At 43.6% G+C, this 19086-nt stretch overlaps 1 protein-coding gene across 2 annotated transcripts; it reads left to right on the top strand.

Moving 5' to 3' along the window:
- Window positions 1-12254: 12254 nt before the first annotated feature.
- LOC142924442 (uncharacterized) lies at window positions 12255-15233 on the top strand. Of its 2 annotated transcripts, none has more exons than XM_076066935.1 (4): window positions 12255-12631; window positions 13044-13127; window positions 13814-13897; window positions 14979-15233. In XM_076066935.1, exons 1-4 carry the CDS (start codon window positions 12365-12367, stop codon window positions 15192-15194), a joined length of 651 nt encoding a protein of 216 aa, XP_075923050.1. In that variant the 5' UTR covers window positions 12255-12364; the 3' UTR covers window positions 15195-15233. The 2 variants fall into 2 exon arrangements, with proteins under 2 accessions (XP_075923050.1, XP_075923049.1); XM_076066934.1 differs by having other exon boundaries at window positions 14976-15233.
- The last annotated feature ends 3853 nt before the right edge of the window (window positions 15234-19086 follow it).

Below are 19086 nucleotides of genomic sequence, written 5' to 3'. Positions count from 1 at the left end.
ATAAATATCATTACACACACACACTATAATTTCACACACACACACTATATATAATTTCACACACACACACTATATATAATTACACACACACACTATATATAATTTCACACACACACTATATATATCATTACACACACTATATATATCATTACACACACACTATAAATATCATTACACACACACACTATAATTTCACACACACACACTATATATAATTTCACACACACACACTATATATAATTACACACACACACTATAATTTCACACACACACACTATATATCATTACACACACACTATAATTTCACACACACACACTATCATTACACACACACACTATATAATTTCACACACACACTATACAATTTCACACACACACACTATATATCATTACACACACACTATATATATCATTACACACACACACTATATATAATTTCACACACACACACACTATATATAATTTCACACACACACACTATAATTTCTCCTCTCCGCGCTCCGCCAACTCGAACACTCGAATTCCCCTCAGCACCGTCCGCTCATACTCCTTGTCTCCCCACACAGTCTCTTCTTCACTCCCCGCACACACAGTGGTTCTCTCTCTATCTCCCTCACACACATTGACTCGTCTATCTCTTCACACGCAGTGACTTATCTATCTCCGTGCGACGAGCCCAGCACAGCGAGACTCAACCCTCTCCGGAGACGACTCACAGTATCGCCTTTCTACAGTGTTCAGCGCAGCAGAGTGGAAGGAATCGTAAGTAGAGGAGAGGTAAGTTTGGGCTATTGAATAGAGGGTAGAAAACGGAGCTATATGCAGGATAAGCTGAATCTGGACTCCTCGAGGAATAGGTTTGGAGGGCCTGCTGACTCGCACAGACACTAGTAGTTAGCGGGATACTCGCGCGGCATAAAACCACCAATAGGATAAAGCTGTACTCTTTGGTTCTATTGGGTAAAGTCACGTAGGTAAAAAAATAAAATAACAAAAATCACGATGTTTCGGCCACAACACAAGTGGCCTTCATCAGGTGAAGGGGACCGTACTGTCACGAGGACAGCGTTGGAGCGAAGACAGTCCAGCCCAGGTCGCGTCCTTTTAAGCTGTGTGGGAGGAAACCAAACGCTTTGACAAAGGAATTAGCATAAAATGACCGTAAAGCACAAGAGGACCGGCACGGAGGGGGGGAGGGGGTGTGAAGTGGAACGTAGAGGACCGGCACGGGGGGGGGGGGGGGGAGTTTACAAATGTAGGTGTGAAGTGAAATAAGCTTCTGTGAAAGTTTGGTATATCACTATTTGGATAAATACCATTGAAAATTAGTTTAATGTTTGGTATGATTTAGAACATCTTTCCAATGTTTCGATTTAAAGCTTTCGTGACTGCAATGATTCATCTTCTTTGGTTCTTTCGGTAAAGTCACGTAGAATGAGAATAAAATAATAAATTGATGAAATAAAATAACACAATAATATTCTCACAAAGAGAGAGAATATTATTATATTATTGTGTTATTTTATTTTATCAATTTATTATTTTATTCTCATTCTACGTGACTTTACCGAAAGAACCAAAGAAGATCTTTCCAATGGTTGCTTAATTTGAAACCATCTTCTCGGTTGAAATTGTGTCTGTGTTTGTAAATCTGAATTGCCTCGTGGATAAATCTCTGATGAAAACCCGTGGGTTTACAAAGGACCTTGGTATCGGAGAAAACTATATCGTGATCACCAACAGCATTGTAACAGTGGTCAGCTACGGCAGAATCATTCGTTCTGCCGTGTTTCAAATCTGATTTGTGCTCGCGAATTCGGTCAGAGACATGTCGTGTCGTCTCCCCGATATAGCAATCATCACAAGTGCAGCTCAATTTGTAAACCCCGGGGTACTGTAAGTCAGGAATGACATCGTTCACGGATGGGATCAGATCACGAAATTTGCGTACTGTATTGAACCGGACCAGGAACTTGTGTTTGTTTAGAATTTTGGAGATCTTTTTAGTAACGCCTGCTATATTCATTCGCTCGCTTGTCTGCTTCCACACATTTGCTTGGCCTGAGAAAAAGCAATTCCGCTGTGATATACGTATAAACAGTATGTATTTTTTTTGCACATGCTATCGCGATGTTGTGTTGTAATATACCGCTCACTTTACAAGGTCGCACATTTCTGGTGGCAGTCATTCGGGCTTGTGTGTTCCATGTTATAAACTAACCAAGGATAAGAGTGGCCACTCATGTGTGAAATTGTCGTCAGCGCTGCCGTACTTAAACCAGATGCTGCAGATGCCGTTCACGAAAATAAATAAAAAATACTGGTTTGAGACTTCATTCGATTGCAGGCCCCAAATCTGCAGTCCATCGTTGTACTGTACATATATTGTACCCTGGTGTGCTTTTAATTGAGCACATCAACGTACATGACATTATAAGACGCTTTCCGATTTTGTACAGATCGTCATTACGTTTACAGAAAAAACTTACGTAAAAAACCTCGCGTATTATTGTATGCCTACTATGGCCGTCTGCTCATGTGGCATTTATAAGGTCTACCTTGCAGTAATGTAATTAAATATCTACCATGTATATTAATGCCACCTGTGACAATCACCCGGAATGTACCCGATCTCGGAAGCCAAGCAGACTTGAGCTGGATAGTGATAAATAGGTGGTCATACCAGCTTGTTAAAGGCTTTGGGGCTACATGCAGCATATCCACTGTTCTACTGCACTTTTATGATCGCCACGTTTGGTCCCTGCCTTCAAACCACACTGATCGGAATGGTGAAGTATGGTCAAATAATCATACCGGTGTGCAGAAGCCCTCGTAATAATCGATTATTGAATGCAACCGGTGAGGGTGCCGATGATTGCCTAGAGCAGTGTTCTTCATTGCAAGTCCCGCGGGCCACTGGTGGCCCCTGATGGCCTTTAGTGTGGCCCCTAACGGGCAGCCCCCGACAATACAAATTTGAAAAATGTTCATCGTGCTGTCAAATCACAATAATTTTAAATACGTGGCGACCATCACACTGATGTGTTATTGGCGAAAGTAGCCCCCCCCCCCACCTCTGGAAATTAGAGAAAAACACTGGCCTAGAGCATGAAGATTGGGTCTGGGACGTGACCTCCTTCCTCCACCAGCTCGTGTTCCACGGCCGACTCGATCTGCACGCACACCCACTCGGTCCACGGATCATCCACGGGCGCTCCCTGCGGGAAGGTCATTCCACTTTGTAATTGCAGTAATAATATTTGAATTACCAATGGTCGAGATCAATTAAGGAGTTACAGCCAAAGAAGAGGAACATCTCAAAAGAGAACTTCAATCGCGCAGATGGAGCGATTACATCGGCTCGTGCGCACGTGGCTCTATGCGTTGTTACATTGAACATCGCTCGCGGACCTGTAATGGCTTGGGGAGGCCTTCATCAAGTCGTAAATTGATCATGGCTGCTGATGCTCCTGCGTGGATAGCATTCATCCAAAAAGGTAGATAGGTTGATGGACTCAAGTGTGTTTTTTTATTAGTATGGTCGAGAGACGCAAGATGGAATTTTGTCAGTAAGGTTCGCCTCCAATGGGCCGTGGCTCTTGACCATATTTGTGTCACATGGACCATGAGAAAAGCCACCCAAGCGGGAGGTAAACACGCTACTCACAAAGCTCCGTGTACATGATTCAAATCCTTTTTCTGCACACTGCCCTCTGCTGGTAGCTCACCTGAAGTGACACAACTTGGACTTTAAAAACGTAAAATTACACCACATTTAATGGCCACGTGACAAATAATGCTAATTACGCAGGAAAGTCACATTCAGTCTCGAGATTACTTGTCGGGAGGGTTCTGGTGCGTTGGGACGTTTTGCAAATCGCATGAAGTTTGGCTTCACGTGAAAGGAATACTGGGAGAAAACAACGCGTAACACGAGGATAACGTGTGGGGTTTTTTCTGTATCTGCACAGGCATCTCCTTGCATCCTCGGGAGTCGAGCCGATTTAGGACTGGAAAAATCGGCGTGATCCACCAACCCCTTTCCCTAAAAAAAAATCAAAGCGTATGATCGCGTGTGTGTGTGTGCCATGATGATAATCGGCGGCGATTCCGCGTCCGCTCCACGTTGCAGAGGATTTACGTTTCGATTCCTGCGGACGTTCCGATAATTATACACCTCTGGAGTATCAACTACAATAGATTAGAATGCATTTTTAAACACGCAGTCTGCTTCGCATCCAAGATCCCCGTGGCGTCATTCGCAAGCATGAAGCCATTGTGCCTGCCGACGTTTTTCTCCAAATTTGTGACGTAAAAAAAGTACCCGCGATTGGAATCATGGCAATCATCACCCCCACAGACTGCAAAAACGTGGTAGGACTGGCCTGAAAAAAATTGATTATTGGGTAAACAAGCGTTATGGAAAAACATAATTTCGAGGATGAGTATGATGAACTGTTAGGGATGACCTATTGATGGCGAGGTTCAATCGTCAATGCAGCTGATGAAGAATACGAGTCCAATCCCATCAGATCAGGGAGCTAAGCAGGGTTCAATCTGGATAGGGCTTGTATGGGCGACCACTACTACGCACAAACAGGTGCTATAGGCTGCTGCGGGGCTACGTAAACAATCGTTCTGTACTTCAATGCATCCACGTATATGCTGCCCACCTTTTACTGGTAGGAACGAAGTTGTAAACTGAGTGTACCAGCCTGCAATAGATTAATGCGTCCGTCCGTCCGTTCCCTTTCATAAGAAGTGAAATCTCGTGCTGTTGGGTGTCACAATACTTCAACGAAGTCAAATCTCGTGCTGTTGGGTGTCAAATCAGCAAAAGACAGCGCAGAGACTTGATATGTCTTATTGCACCCAACATTTGGAAGTCACATTATCTCATTTGCGAACTTCGCTTTTGGGGCTGTGGCAAATTCACTGACGCCTTTCTCAGTCCCGAATTCCACAGTGCAAGCCCTTCCCACATTCATCCTGCCAGCAGCTTGCGGAACACCCGTCATCCGTGCTTACAGGGCGAAATATTCCTACAATCGTCCGTGAGAGCTTGAAGAGACCCGAGCTGTCATCTATTAAATGTGACGGGTTCATTATTTTGTATTGTGTGCACAAATGCAGATATTATTATCAAACAAAATAATATCAAACGCAAATGTTAAGGGGTATTAATTTCAAGGGCAAATTTGAGCCTCTTCATGCCATTGTATCTTAAAATTTATTTCAATTAAAATGTATTTCAATTAAAAAAAATTACGTCTATAGCAAACGCAATTCAATTGATGTCAAAAGTAAGCGCAATTCAATTCAGTGCATTTTAGTGAATAAAATAGGATAAAATGGACGACACCTTTGTTCATTTCATTCCAAAAGGCATACGAAGTACATACCAGAAATAGCTCACGATTTGGCTATTCTATTCTTATTGACTCAAATTTTGTTTATTTTCCTGGTGACAAATAAATCTACATGGAACCGAGCCAAATATTCTTCGAGTAAATAGACAGCTTTGGTACATTTTCAGCTAATAACATTGAATAAAATGGACGCCCCCTTGAACATTTAGTGAATAAAATTGGATAAAATGGACGACCACTTTGTGCATTTTATTGCAAAAGGCAGAGGAAATATCCCGTGTTGTATATTTTACAACTGGATTTTTTCTGTATACTTAGTTCCTTTCACAACAATGTGCTCACACTTGTGGATTCGGCACTTTGAGTTTTTCTCGGTACAAGACATGAACACCATGAGCAACAACGACTTCGAAGACACCGACGGATTTTTGGATGCCACCGTTGAAAAGCTGCTTGCTGAAACAGAGGTCGCATTTGTTGCTGGAACCCTTTACAAAATCGGAGACAAAATCGCAGATGCCATCGACCCAAAGCCAATCCCAGCAGGCGCCGCAACTGCGCCAACGCCATCCAACATGCAACCACCACCTCAATTGTAGTTTAGTGATCCAAGATAGTATTTCATAGTGGAATAATGAACTATCGAAGACTCTCGAAGCCTTGTCTCTCAGTTTTGTCATGACATATTCAACACAAATTTACAGGTATAAGGCCATAAGCCGGTCATGTTTCGATTTCGAGCAGAAATGCTAATAATCCGGAGTCTAAAGCCCCATACTACCGTATACCGGGAAACAAATCCTCATTTTTTTTAAATGCAATTGTTGTCATTTTTCGGCCCAGCCCTTAACAATTTTATGATACATTGCTCCAAAATGAGCAGATTTCAGTCAATAAGGATTTCACCATTCCATTCCTCTACAGAGGTTAATTTGTCCGAAGAACCCTCAACGATTTTGAGGGCAAAAAAGTGGGAAGACGCTCTCAATTTGCACAATTTTACGTAACAATGTCATAAAATTGCGCAAAATTCCAATGTTCCTACCAGCCCACCCTGCAAGGACCTGTTACCCCGCACTGACCAGTGCGGTGAAGTATGGTCAAACAACCCCCACGCCCCGCGCGGCGCTGAGAGGCGCTCATACAGTCGTGTGTGGCGTGTCTATCAAAATATTCGATTCATTTTCTCACCGCTCCCGGCGATTTCTTGCTCCGCCTCCTCGCAAAGCCTCGGGGTCTCTGCGGAGGAGAGCTCCAATAAACTGCTGCTCTCCCACCGGTTCCTCGCAGCCTGCCTGCCCGACCGACTCGGCGGCGCGAGCTCTTGGGTCACGGGCCCGCGGGCACGGCCTTTGAAATCCCCACGAGAGGCCCCTCTCCCGTGCCCGAGATCCGCCTTCGTCTCCTCCATCCCCGTTGGTCGTGTTGCGCTGCTGCGCGACGCGATGGTGGAGCCGTGCCCAGAGGTGCACTCGGCCTCGGGTGCTTTGGGGAAGGATCGAGCTGGCGCGTCGGCGGGTGGCGAGTTGCGCGTTTCGACGGAAGAGACGCTGAAGTCGTCGTTGAAAAAAATATCAGGGTCATTGTTGACGTTGTCGCACTCGCCGGAATGAAGGCTATTGTCGCTGAGCTCGTCATCACCAACACCACCATCATCGTCGTCACGAACTTCACCACTGCGATTTCTTTCAAACTCTGCAACATTCATGATTTTGTCGGCAAAATCAATGTCCTCACCACCACCGTCAGCATCATGACCACGAACATTGACACCATCTTCTTCATCACCACCGCCCACTTCTGCCATCATCATCATCACCGCCACCATCGCATATTCCTTGGAACTTGACCGGCCGCACGGCACGTCTCCCGAATCCGTCTTCTTCCAAAGGGGCCCCCTTGGCTCGTTCCCCCCGGCGGAGGAGACTGCAGCGAGCCGCCAAGAGCCAAACTGACACCTCCCTCCACCACGGGAGCCCCTTTCAAGGCGCCCCACTCTGTTGCGTGCCCGTGCACTCGAGTCGCAAAGCTGTGGTCCGCCGTCAAATCCCCTTGCTCCAGGCTCTCAACCACGGGCGACAGAGGCTTTGGAGAGTCCACCCAGAATCGAACCGCCCTGGGAAACGCGCCGTAGCGAGAGTTCTACAAACACCGGGCCATGGCGTTGTTGTTGTTGTTGCTGCTTGCGGAAAGTAATTTAAAAGTTCGTTAATTAAATCACAAAAAAGACTGGCCTCTTTCGCACGGACTTAAGTCAATGCTTGTGAATCCAAAATGTAATACGCATGAACGGTCGTGATTAAGCTATACTCCTGAAGTATGGGGCATATAATAGTCTGTGCTAATAACAAGTTTTGTTTTTTATCTTGTTTTTGAATCCCGAAACATTTTTGATCGGAGATTGAATTGGGTTAGCTATGTTGTATATGCCCCCCTTTCCATCTTAATATTAACACGTAATTTTTCAATACATATAGATACATATTTCTATTGTTTCTTTTAATTTTAATAATGAATAAAAACACCAAACCAGGCCTCAGCATGGCATGTGGAGGTCATATTTACCTTGACCCACTAACACGATTTTGACGTTCAGAGCCCTCCCAGGGTCAGAGGGAGCAGATAGAGAGCAGAGCGCAGCGGATTGCAATGGGGCTGACGTAAACACAAAGCCAGGGTCACTGGGAGGTTGCGTTAGCGGTAGGCTAAAGTTATTGATCTTCACACCCACTTCAATTGAACCCTGCCACAAGCTACGTCAATGTAACCATCACCCGTCTATTAATTTAATATGAAATGTATTCACATATTTTAATAATTTCTATACGACTTGACCCGAAGCCTATAACAATCAGGTTTTCCTAAGTCAACATAAATGCTCTAGCCTCCACCCATACGCAAATAATAAGCAGGGTTAAAGTAAGAGTAGAGAGGAAAAGAAATGCAAGCGCACAGCAAAACTGCAACATAAGCAAAGGGCGATGTTAAACCCAGGGTCGGAGAGAAAGGGAAATCCCGGCCGTCTTTGTATCCCTGCAGCGCGGGGTAGGAGTGTGTATACGCTTGGGGAAACATGAGTCAAACACCGCAACGAGAAGCTGACTCAGACCTTGGATTAATACAGAATCATAACTATGGAACTCAGATGAAATGAAATGTTAACTTAAAACTTTTTAACCATTTCTTTGTGCGTCGGTGAAAGTCGGAGGGAATATCGCCCCTCCCTCCAGGTTGTGCACCCAGACAGAGAGGTGGCTTCGAGACAATTTATAACATTTGATTGTTTTACTTGTGGGTTTTATGGTAGGAGTATGACAACGGAATATACCGTGGGTGATGCACAAGGACACACACTGACACACGTACAGACACACACACGGACACAGATACATACGGACAAATCCTGACACAGCAAAAATCGAAAGAAACCCCGCCTTGTGGGCAGGATCCGAGTGAAGGGATTTTTGGGCATAAAAAGAGAATCCTGAGCATTGAAACCTCAGTTCGACCCGGGGGGGGGGGGTCGGCTCACCAGAGTTCGACCAGTGGGTCGACTCTCGGGAGACAGTTCGACTCGGAGGAGCAACTCGGAAGAGTTCGACCAGGGGGGTCGGAACTCGGGAAGTTCGACTCGGAGGAGGTCGGAACGCGGGGAGTTCGACCAGTGGGTCGGCTCAGGAGCAGTTCCAATCGGGAACGAGAGCAACAGGTCGCCAGCCGGCGAGCTGCAGAGCAGGGGGCGGCGAGCAGAAGCCAAAGTGGCCCCGTCGCTACCCACTGACGTTGGCAAGACTCGCAGGGTAGTGAGGCGTCACCTAGTGTGATTTCCAAGAGCTGAAAGACAGAGTATTGCTGATTCTACATTGAGTCCAGCTGCAGAGTGACCGACGCACCAAGCAAGAGCTTCTGCAAACCAGAGCAAGAGCACGTGCGACTTGAGTCATCCAGCAGTGGAGAAAAACCTGTTTTCAGCAAACCAGCAACGAGCACGTTCGAGTTCTCCACCCAGAGAGAGGGAGCGTGCCGATGCAGCTCATCCAACAGCGGAGAGAAACTGCTTCAGCGAACCAGCACGAGCGTGATCGCGCAGCTCATCCAGCAGTGGACAGAGGTGTCCACTGAGCGGAACTGAGAGCGATCAAGCAACTCTCCCCCGTGGATAGAGGCTGGCTGCTGTGTGGAGGAGGGCGGCGATTCGTATGATGCACTCCTACACACCTCACCGCTCTAAAGGGAGCGAGGCTACTTCTCCTACAAGCGATGCCAACTTCAGCGTATGGCAACGCAAAGAATTAATTCCAAACACTGACTATTCAAAACAATTCATATCACTCAAACATACACAGGTCCTTAACCAGAAGCGAACACTCAAGTCCGTGAACCATCTGGCTGTGGAAGCATCGTTCGTGTGATAACAGTCCGTCATTTATAAGTATATTCATAATTTCCCTCTTCAATATTTTGTTTTGGACTGTACTTCTAATCGCATAAGTTACCAACCGATCCATCAATACGAATTAGCCTTGGCACCTTCGCCACGGAGCTACGCTCCCGGGGAGGAATCGTGCTAAACCGATTTTCTGATCATACAATCTTATTCACGAATTAATTAATTAATCTCCCGTGAGATAACACGTTCCGCCGCATACCCTCACACTAAGCCATTTCGGTAATCTTATATTCTGTCCGGTGGATCTGTTGTTACATTTATGCCTTTGGAAATAATAACTGTTTGATTGTCTTTTTATATGAATACCGTTGCATGTTAATCAATCGCCTGTGATAATGTGCTGACCATTTCAAGCATAATGATCGTTCATATTATAATGTATAAGCTTTTGTGTAGCATAGCATTTGCATGTTCTGACTCTCTCACTAACAGCAATCGCTTTATGCGGGGTCCATGTGTTATCAAAGTGAAATCGTACAGTCGTTGATGATACTGTCTTGATACCGTGTGGATACCGTGTTGAAGTTCCGAGATTGAGAGTCACATACATATTATAGTTAAGGTTTAATTAGAAAATAAATTGATTAATACAGAAGTGGTCGTGTGATTCTTTCCTGAAGTTTTTGCATAAGATCTGTATCCTGCGACGAGATATGAACTCGGGAACCTAAACTATAAACACACCAATCCACACTCATTAAACTAAAGCGAACGATGTGAACATGGGACCTAAAATATGAACACTCGGGGAGTGTTAAAGCGAGAATCATTGTATTATGCTGATCAATAATACGAAGTTAGACAACGAGGCCGAATTGACACTAGGGTAACTGCACACGATTGATTGCGTTATCCTGATTGATAACCCCACCTCGTCAACGAGGCGGGGACCTGATTATCATGAAGGCTATCATTAACACAACCACTCGTATAAATTAATACGATCACCTCTCTAATTAGCATAGTTATACGCATAATTACACGAATTAACATAATTTTGGATTAATTATGCAAATTTCGAATTTCATTTAATTTTAATTATTTGTCATCAATTTTCACACACCCACATATACAACAGCTACATTTCAGCAGGGTCAACCTGAAGCGCTGCATTAATTTAAACCCCGTGCTGAATACTTGAAAAAATTACATTGTGCGACTGAAGCCGACGTGAAGCAGGCTAAGCCCTCATATATGTAGATTTGATTAACATTCGTGATTGTACCGTCTCAGATTCCCAAACCCCACCCATTGATCTTCTCCAGTCAAAATTGTACTTTATTGGTAACAGAGCACTTTAATTCACATTGATATCACTGCACATGAATCAAGTGTTGTGACTCGTATCTGCAACAATTGGACAAAAATCGAGACAGGTGAGCTCATTAAACCTCAATGAGTAATTAAATACGTTATTGAATATTAGAAAATACACTAATTAGAGCAAAGTTGACAAGCACTGATGCCCAACACACACCTGTTATCCCAGAGCTTGAGCAGGTGTGTTGCCAATCAGACAGCGTTAGTTGCTTAGCATGTCACAAGTGCAGAACAATTTGAATTGGGAGTAAATTAATAAAAGTGGAATTTTGGGAAACCTGTAATGTACCGCAAGGTGTCCTCCATGCCAGGATGGAATTCTTGCTAGAGTGGATTCTGGTGTTTAATGCTAAGTGAAACCTAACGCATACAGTGGGCTGTGTGTGATGTTACGCTTCTAATGCAGGCAAGCAATAGCTCTGTTAATTAGCACCAAGGAAAGCTATTTGAGCAACAAATGCAGTTAAATTTTGATTTAAAGCTTTCGTGACTATGCAGGGATTCATATTCTTGGTTCTTTCGGTAAAGTCACGTAGAAGGGAAACAATAAAATAATAAAAATATATAGCAATAAAATTCTCACGACGTTTCGACTGCAACACAAGTAATCAACATTAGGTGTGAAAAGCACAACAAGAAAATGCAGTTAAATTTTGATTTAAAGCTTTCGTGGCTGCAGGGATTCATATTCTTGGTTCTTTCGGTAAAGTCACGTAGAAGGGAAACAATAAATTAATAAAATAATAAATATATATAAAACAATAAAATTCTCACGACGTTTCGACTGCAACACAAGCAATCATCATCAAATTTTCTTGTTGTGGTTTTCACACCTGATGATGATTGCTTGTGTTGCAGTGGAAACGTCGTGAGAATTTTATTGTTTTATGTTTTTATTATTTTATTGTTTCCCTTCTACGTGACTTTACCGAAAGAACTAAGATTAAAAATGCAGTTGTGTGGCGTCGGTGTAGTCGGGAGTCTGTGACGTCATGTGACACTTGTCATAAGGTGTCTTATTGAAACGTCACTGCAGTCCGGCGCGTGACGTCAAGTGACACTCCTCATAAGGTGTCGTATTGTAACGTCACTGCAGTCCGGCGTGTGACGTCACATCCTACAGGCTCTTCGGATTTCTTGGGAAGCAGAGGTGTCTTCACTTGCCCTCTGGCGTTCTCGTGATAAAAATTTTTGGAAAGTTTCGGTGCTCTGGCACATTGGTGGCATGGCCACCATGAAGAAAGGTGTAAAGAAATTATTCAGAAAGTTTTTCAAAAAGCTATGCTGCTGTTGCCGAAGCAGTTCTGATGATGAGGACACCTATGCTGGGACCTCGCTGGGCAGTCCTGCTACGGTTCGCAAGGGCAGCCCTCTTTCGAGTCTGGTGAGCAGCCGTTCCAGTGAGAGCGTTTTTCAGAGCTGCAACACCAGTTTAACGTCAACGAGTCAGGAGGCATCAATCGTTGGACACAAGGAAAATGATCTGACTAAGGTAAGGGCAGTAAGATCTGCTGCAGAGAGGGAGATGACTCACAGCGGGTGACTGGGCACATCTAACAGAGTCTGTGCTAATAACTAGAAACATTCAATAATTCGTTTTTATTTGGAGAACGAAACATTGCAGTTAAGAGGTTCATTTGGTTTACCTATATATGGACAGGGTACGCCTGAAGCACTACAACAGAGTGTGACGCTAAAGCCGACATAAAGCAGGCTCACGTTGTTGAAAGCCTCAACAACAGTTTGAGACTGAAAGTGAGGAGACATCATCATCATCTGATGGACAGAAGTCAGATTCGTTGAATCAGATTTAAAAAGATGCAGTCCTCTTTCGAGTCTTTTGAAAGCTGCAACACCAGTTTAAAGTCGTGATGCATGTTGAACATCTTTCGCACCGTACCTAGGCAAACGTGCTGATCGGAGATGCGGGGAAGGACGGTGAGGAGACATCATCATCTGATGAAAGCAATGCAGATCATCTGACTAAGGTAAGGGAGGCTGTAGGAGCAACAAAGAGGGAGGATAAATCACAGCGGGTGACTGGGTACATCTAACAGAGTCTGCTAATAACTAGAAACATTCAATAACAATTTCTTTGTTATTTGGAGAACGAAAAATATCAATTCAGAGGTTCATTTGGTTTACCTATATATATGGACAGGGTACGCCTGAAGCACTACATTAATTTAAAAGTCGTACTAACTACCTAAAAACTACGCTGAGCCAAGTGATAATCTTCCCACAGAGTATGACGCTAAAGCCGACATAAAGCAGGCTCACGGTCTTAGTTCTTTCGGTAAAGTCACGTTGAAGGGAAACAACAAAATAATAAAATATATAAAGCAATAAAAATTATCACGTTTCGACCATAACACAAACGGTCGTCTTCAGGTGTGTTGGTTTGCACGAATTTATTTAAAAACGGTGAATTTTATCCATTTATTTATTTCTTTAAAACCCCGTTGGCGCCACGCGCAACGATTTGGCAGTTTATCGTTACTGCAGTCACGATAGCTTTAAATCAAAATTTCAGGCTCACGTTGTTGAAAGCTTCAACAACAGTTTGAGTCAGAAAGTGAGGAAAAAAACGGCAGCCCCCTTTCGAGTCTTTTGAAAGCTGCAACACCAGTTTAAAGTCGTGATGCATGTTGAACTTCTTTTGCACCGTACCTAGGCAAACGTGTTGCTCGGAGGTGCGGGGAAGGACGGTGAGGAGACATCATCATCTGAAGAAAGCAATGCAGATCATCTGACTAAGGTAAGGGAGGCTGTAGGAGCAGCAAAGAGGGAGGATAAATCACAGTAGGTGATTAGGCAAAATTCAATTATCACGTATGCTTTCGTGACCAAAATCATCCATAATACCGTTTTGTCCTTTCTTTTTTTTCTTTTGGGTTAGATTACCGGCGAAACGTCGTACTCGGATTGTAAATGTTGTGGCTTGGCTCTCCAACACACCGGTGTGCTGTACTCGTAACGAATTGGCACGATCTGTTTAAGTGGTAAACCTTACAAATTGGCTGTGTCGGATTGTGGCCGGTTTAACGAAACATTTATATATTTACACGATCTAACAAGAAGAAAACCTGTAGTATAGATCAGTATTGATAAAATTAAGGTAAAAAATTAAAGTTTACGTTGCAAAACTTGCAAAGAAGACCAGTCCACACGTAAAGGTGCAGCCTTGAAATTGTTTGATCATACGATTGCTCGCGGTTGGGTTTGCACGAGAGGAAACTCACCTTCTACACCCACCAAACATCTTGGAAAATGTGGGAGCACCCACACCTGACCCCACAACACACATGGCTTGTCCATCGACTACCTGTGGTGTCCCTATTTATACTGCTGGGTGAATAAAGGTGGGAAGGATGTATTTCTACTGACATGCCAGGAAATTGTGGCACCAAATTCCGTACGATAACACCAGATTGCTAACCGTTGCATGAATAGCACATTAAGCCATTTGAGTATTTAAAATATGCATGATTTCCAATTTCACGCACTGCAAGAATGGGGAGGGCGTATGAAGGGATGTATACCCGTATGGGAATGTGTGTCCATATGGGTCTGTATTTGCGCTCAAGTGATATCACATGCATCTTTTTAACGTAACGTCTTCAGAATATCACTAAGGAGAATTTAGACAGAGTATGTTTTTGTCCAACTTCTTTGGAAACAAAGATAGATCCTGGTATCTAAAAGCAGAGTCTCCATTATTAGATTGGCTTGCCATGTTGTTCGAAATAAGAATCCGCACTTAGCAGTTTGAGCAATACTGCAGTGTAGTGGCGATGCGTGTCTGTGACTTAAGGCTGCTTTTACTGCTGCCGTAGCAGGAGGCCAAGAGTATTCAACAGGCAGAAGCGGACACCATCTCCAGCATCGTCGTCAAGGATGAGGCATCCACATCACCCCCGGCGGTGTCAGCAGCAGATGACAAGGGGCTGGAGATCCAACACAGCACCGTTCCATCCGCCGTGTCTTTCGTGACCGAGTCCAGCACGACTGGGCTGCACAAACCTAATGCGGGAGGTAAGTGTTTGCTGGCGTGACCCTGTCCCTCCGATTAGTATGGATGGCGACGCACGGTGTGAAAGAAGTTCAACGTGCACACATACGTACACTTTGATATCTCGTCACGCTGCTGTGGTTGTCTAGCCATTGCTGTCGATGTAAAACTTACAGGCTGAAGATGCTCTTCAGGCAATTCTGATTACTAGTGCTGAACACTTCAAAAACATTTAATACATTTGCATCTCGCCAGCTGGTGAAGAGGATTGTGTCTACCTAACAGCACCACAAAAAATGCCAGCACGGGTACAGGCTAAGACACCCAATTTGTAAACCATTCCCTTCAGTAGTGCTGTGAGTTATAATAAAAGTGCTGTGAACGTTAATGATGTGTTTCCATCATGTCATGTGTGCAGATGAGGACAGCATTCCATCTTTAGAATTCACAACACCTGCGACAGACAACTTAGTTCTCAAGTGGCAGGAGGATCTACATGAGGGTGCTGGGCTCAACAACCTCGGGAATACGTGTTTCGTGAATGCCAGCCTGCAGGGCCTCACGTACACGGCGCCGCTGGCAAACTTTTTGCTTTACAGCGATCACTCATGGACCTGTGAGTTCTCCCAAGATATTTTGCATTTGAGACGAGCTACAATCGAGTGTTGTGTAGATTACCTGGCTGTGCGCGGCTGGGCAATTTGTGCGATTGGTTTGTATTTTCACTGTGTGTCACCCCTGCCCCTCTTCACAGGCAAACAGACTGAGTTTTGCATGATGTGTCTGTTGGAGAAACACGTCTTCAACACCTTCATGAATCGGGGCATGGCCATCGATCCCATCGACATAGTTCTCAATTTCAAAAGTAAGTTCCAGCACAATTCCCAAGTGTCTTTGACGTTGAAACATCGGTCATCTCAAGATCTCCTGAAAGGGCAGTTTGAATCAGTTTTTGTATACAATATCGAACAGAAAATTACTCGTTTTGGTCAGCACTGATTTTACAACTCCAATGCATCGGATGTTCTTCCGGTCCTGCATTACTCTCTTGATGCTCGTTCTAAACACTGCCAGCCATACCCAGTTCTGTGATTAACCCACAAATCTTCCAATTTAGTTGATGAGGGACTTCATAAGCTATATACTGTGCCAGCAACTGTGTGACCACATCATCTGTGACCTCTGTCCATTTCCACACAGACATCGGCGAGGACCTGTGTTTTGGCAGGCAGGAAGATGCGCATGTCTTTCTGAGTTACGTGATAGATACGCTGCACCAATCCTGCCTCTTCAACCAAAGCCAGTAAGTACTGCATGCCCCAGCAAACTCCATAAATAGTTGCACAATACCAGCACATGGATGCCTGGATTGTTCAGAAAAAAATATGTTCTCAGGATAACCAGGCTACAGTCTACATTATTGACTGCCAATACGCTCACCAAGCTTAAAAACCAGGCTACAGTCTACATTATAGACTGCCAGTACGCTCACTCCGATTAAGAACCAGTCTACATTAGTGGTTTTTTGTTTTTTTAATTGTATATTTTATTATTCATATTTGTATTCACTTTATTTTAATTATTATTTAACAAATACACTAAATGCATGTTTCTAAATATGGAGGGAAAAATCGGTGGGCTCGTATAAAAAAAAATACACGCAACCACAGGGAGAGAATGCAAACTGCAAATTTACAGGCGTCAGCATTGGGATCAAACCCATGACCTGTATAGCTGGCGAGGTAGTTAAGACATTGCCACTTCAGCGAGTTAATACTAGTAGGGAAAAACATGTAACTCTCCCGAGTGTTCATCTCGTAAAGACATTGCCTCTGGAGTAGCTGTCTGTGTGTTTCATTGCGTGTTTTTCCAGGCTGAATATTGACATGGAGACCCCAACATTGATCCACCAGATCTTCAGGGGGTACCTGAAATCGAGAGGTAGGTACCTGTGCTCCTTCTGGAAACATTCACCCTTTAAGTAGTGATTTCACCCAATTTCACAATCCATACTGGGCTATGCAAGCTCTCGCATGCAACCTTATATTCTCTGTAGATGTAAAAAAAAAACACGTACACAAGGACATAAGCACACATGCACAAAATATGCATTCCCTTTCCCGTTTCTCTTTCATTGTTTACAAGTTATATCATTCACTCTACTCCCATTCCTGTGGAGTTCTCTAGGTTAAAAGGGGTTGCATCAACTATACGAACATCTTTTGATTTAAAGCTTTCGTGACTGCAGGGATTCATATTCTTGGTTCTTTCGGTGAAGTCACCACGTAGAAGGGAAACTATAAAATAATAAAAATATAATACAATATACGAACATCATTAACTGGATTGTGCTAATGCTTATTTCTTTGACCACGCTGCGACGAGGCTACCCAACATGCAATCTGCCAGCAACATTTTAAACTTTAACATTGAATACAAATTAGTTTATGTCATCATTCATGTGACAATTTTAGCAGACCATCCCGATCATCATTGACTACACAAGTGAGAAAAGATGCCGAATACGGAAATAGATTTCACATGCTTATTACGCAAGAGTTTATCAAAGGTTTCTGTACGCCAAATGTAATTTCTCATCAGGCCACGTGGTGTACAGTGCAGTATCCAACTCGTAGCCCACCCTATGTTTCTGGCTTCTCCTTAAAATGTCACCAATTGCATATTTTTCCTTGTAAGGCAGTGCTATTGACGAATGTGTTGAGTACCTGTGATTTATGTTAGGGCACCACTGCCAACACAGTATCAACAATAAATGTATTTAGTAGCCATTGCTGCTTTCACCAAATATGTTTTTAAATAACAATTATAGTCGCATCTGGGTTGGTGGTATTTGAACATTTTCATGATATTAGGCAGTTAACGTGTGAATACTTTTGATGATTATGCAATGTGCAGCAGTAATATTGTATGTTTTCATATTATGTGTTTTCACAGTTGAGTGCACGCAGTGCTTCAGCATCTCAGACACGTTGGACTCTTGCCTTGACATCTCTCTTAATATCAACGTAAGAATTGGGAAGGCTGCAGCCTGATGTCGATTTTTTTGTCATTCATTATATTTATGTACCACAACCAGTTGACTGCAGAGAGCCACTTAGCTCATTATTTTCTGAATTTCTATTCAAAGTAATAATTTTCCATGATTGTGCTTTCTTGGCTTTTGACAGAAATCCCTGGATCTGGTGAAGGCTTTGTATGAATTCACAAAGACCGAGAATCTTTCAGAATACAGATGTGGAATGTGAGTATGCAATCTTCCATCGTGCACCTTTAAACGTTCGTGTATATCCCCATTTATACAGTGTGTGATCAAACACGCACCTCGTCCGTAAACTAACGTTGCTATTGTCTGGCGAACAGGTGCTCACGCGTGGGGAAATCAACAAAGAGAGTGAGCCTGCACGTGGTGCCCAATGTGCTTATCGTCACCATTAAGCGATACGATGAGTTTGGGCACAAAATCGACAGGGTGAATTTTACTTCCTGCACAGAATGCAAACTGATATTCAGATATATTTTGTATTCAACGTTTTTTGTCATTTGGACGTATTGGCGGTACACCGGTGCAGCATGACACACCGGTCCTCATAAAACAGTAGAACATCAAAATGTGAACCGACACTCATCTTCCGACTGCTTTGAGATCACGATAAATTATTTTGACGCAGCCCCACAAAATTTCCTGAAATGGGTTGGGAATCGCTGGAAAATATATCATCGTGAAAAATGTGATTTTAGTTTTTTATATATACGGTGCACCAGTGTACCGCCAATACGTTAATTTGCTCCCTTCTTCTGCCCCTGCTTAGCCAGCTCCCTATTTTCCTCTCTTTTAATGCTTGGCCCATCACTGTCTCCTCCCTCATCCCTTGTAGGAGTTCCTCTTCCCTGAAAAACTCGACATACGGCCGTTC

Source organism: Petromyzon marinus, chromosome 13, assembly GCF_048934315.1.
Source record: "Petromyzon marinus isolate PM22_M1 ecotype Great Lakes invasive population chromosome 13, UKy_Petmar_22M1.pri1.0, whole genome shotgun sequence".
In the NCBI taxonomy this organism is placed as follows: Eukaryota; Metazoa; Chordata; class Hyperoartia; order Petromyzontiformes; family Petromyzontidae; genus Petromyzon; species Petromyzon marinus.
This window is presented reverse-complemented; position numbering and strand designations above follow the sequence as displayed.

What these genes read in the sequence shown, in the direction of transcription:
- LOC142924442 (XM_076066934.1), top strand. Translation starts at nt 12,365, where the DNA reads ATGGCCACCATGAAGAAAGGTGTAAAGAAATTATTCAGAAAGTTTTTC. An exon ending in AGGAAAATGATCTGACTAAG is followed by an intron (nt 12,632 to 13,043) that starts GTAAGGGCAGTA and finishes CACCGTACCTAG; the next exon opens with GCAAACGTGCTGATCGGAGA. An exon ending in ATGCAGATCATCTGACTAAG is followed by an intron (nt 13,898 to 14,975) that starts GTAAGGGAGGCT and finishes CTGCTGCCGTAG; the next exon opens with CAGGAGGCCAAGAGTATTCA.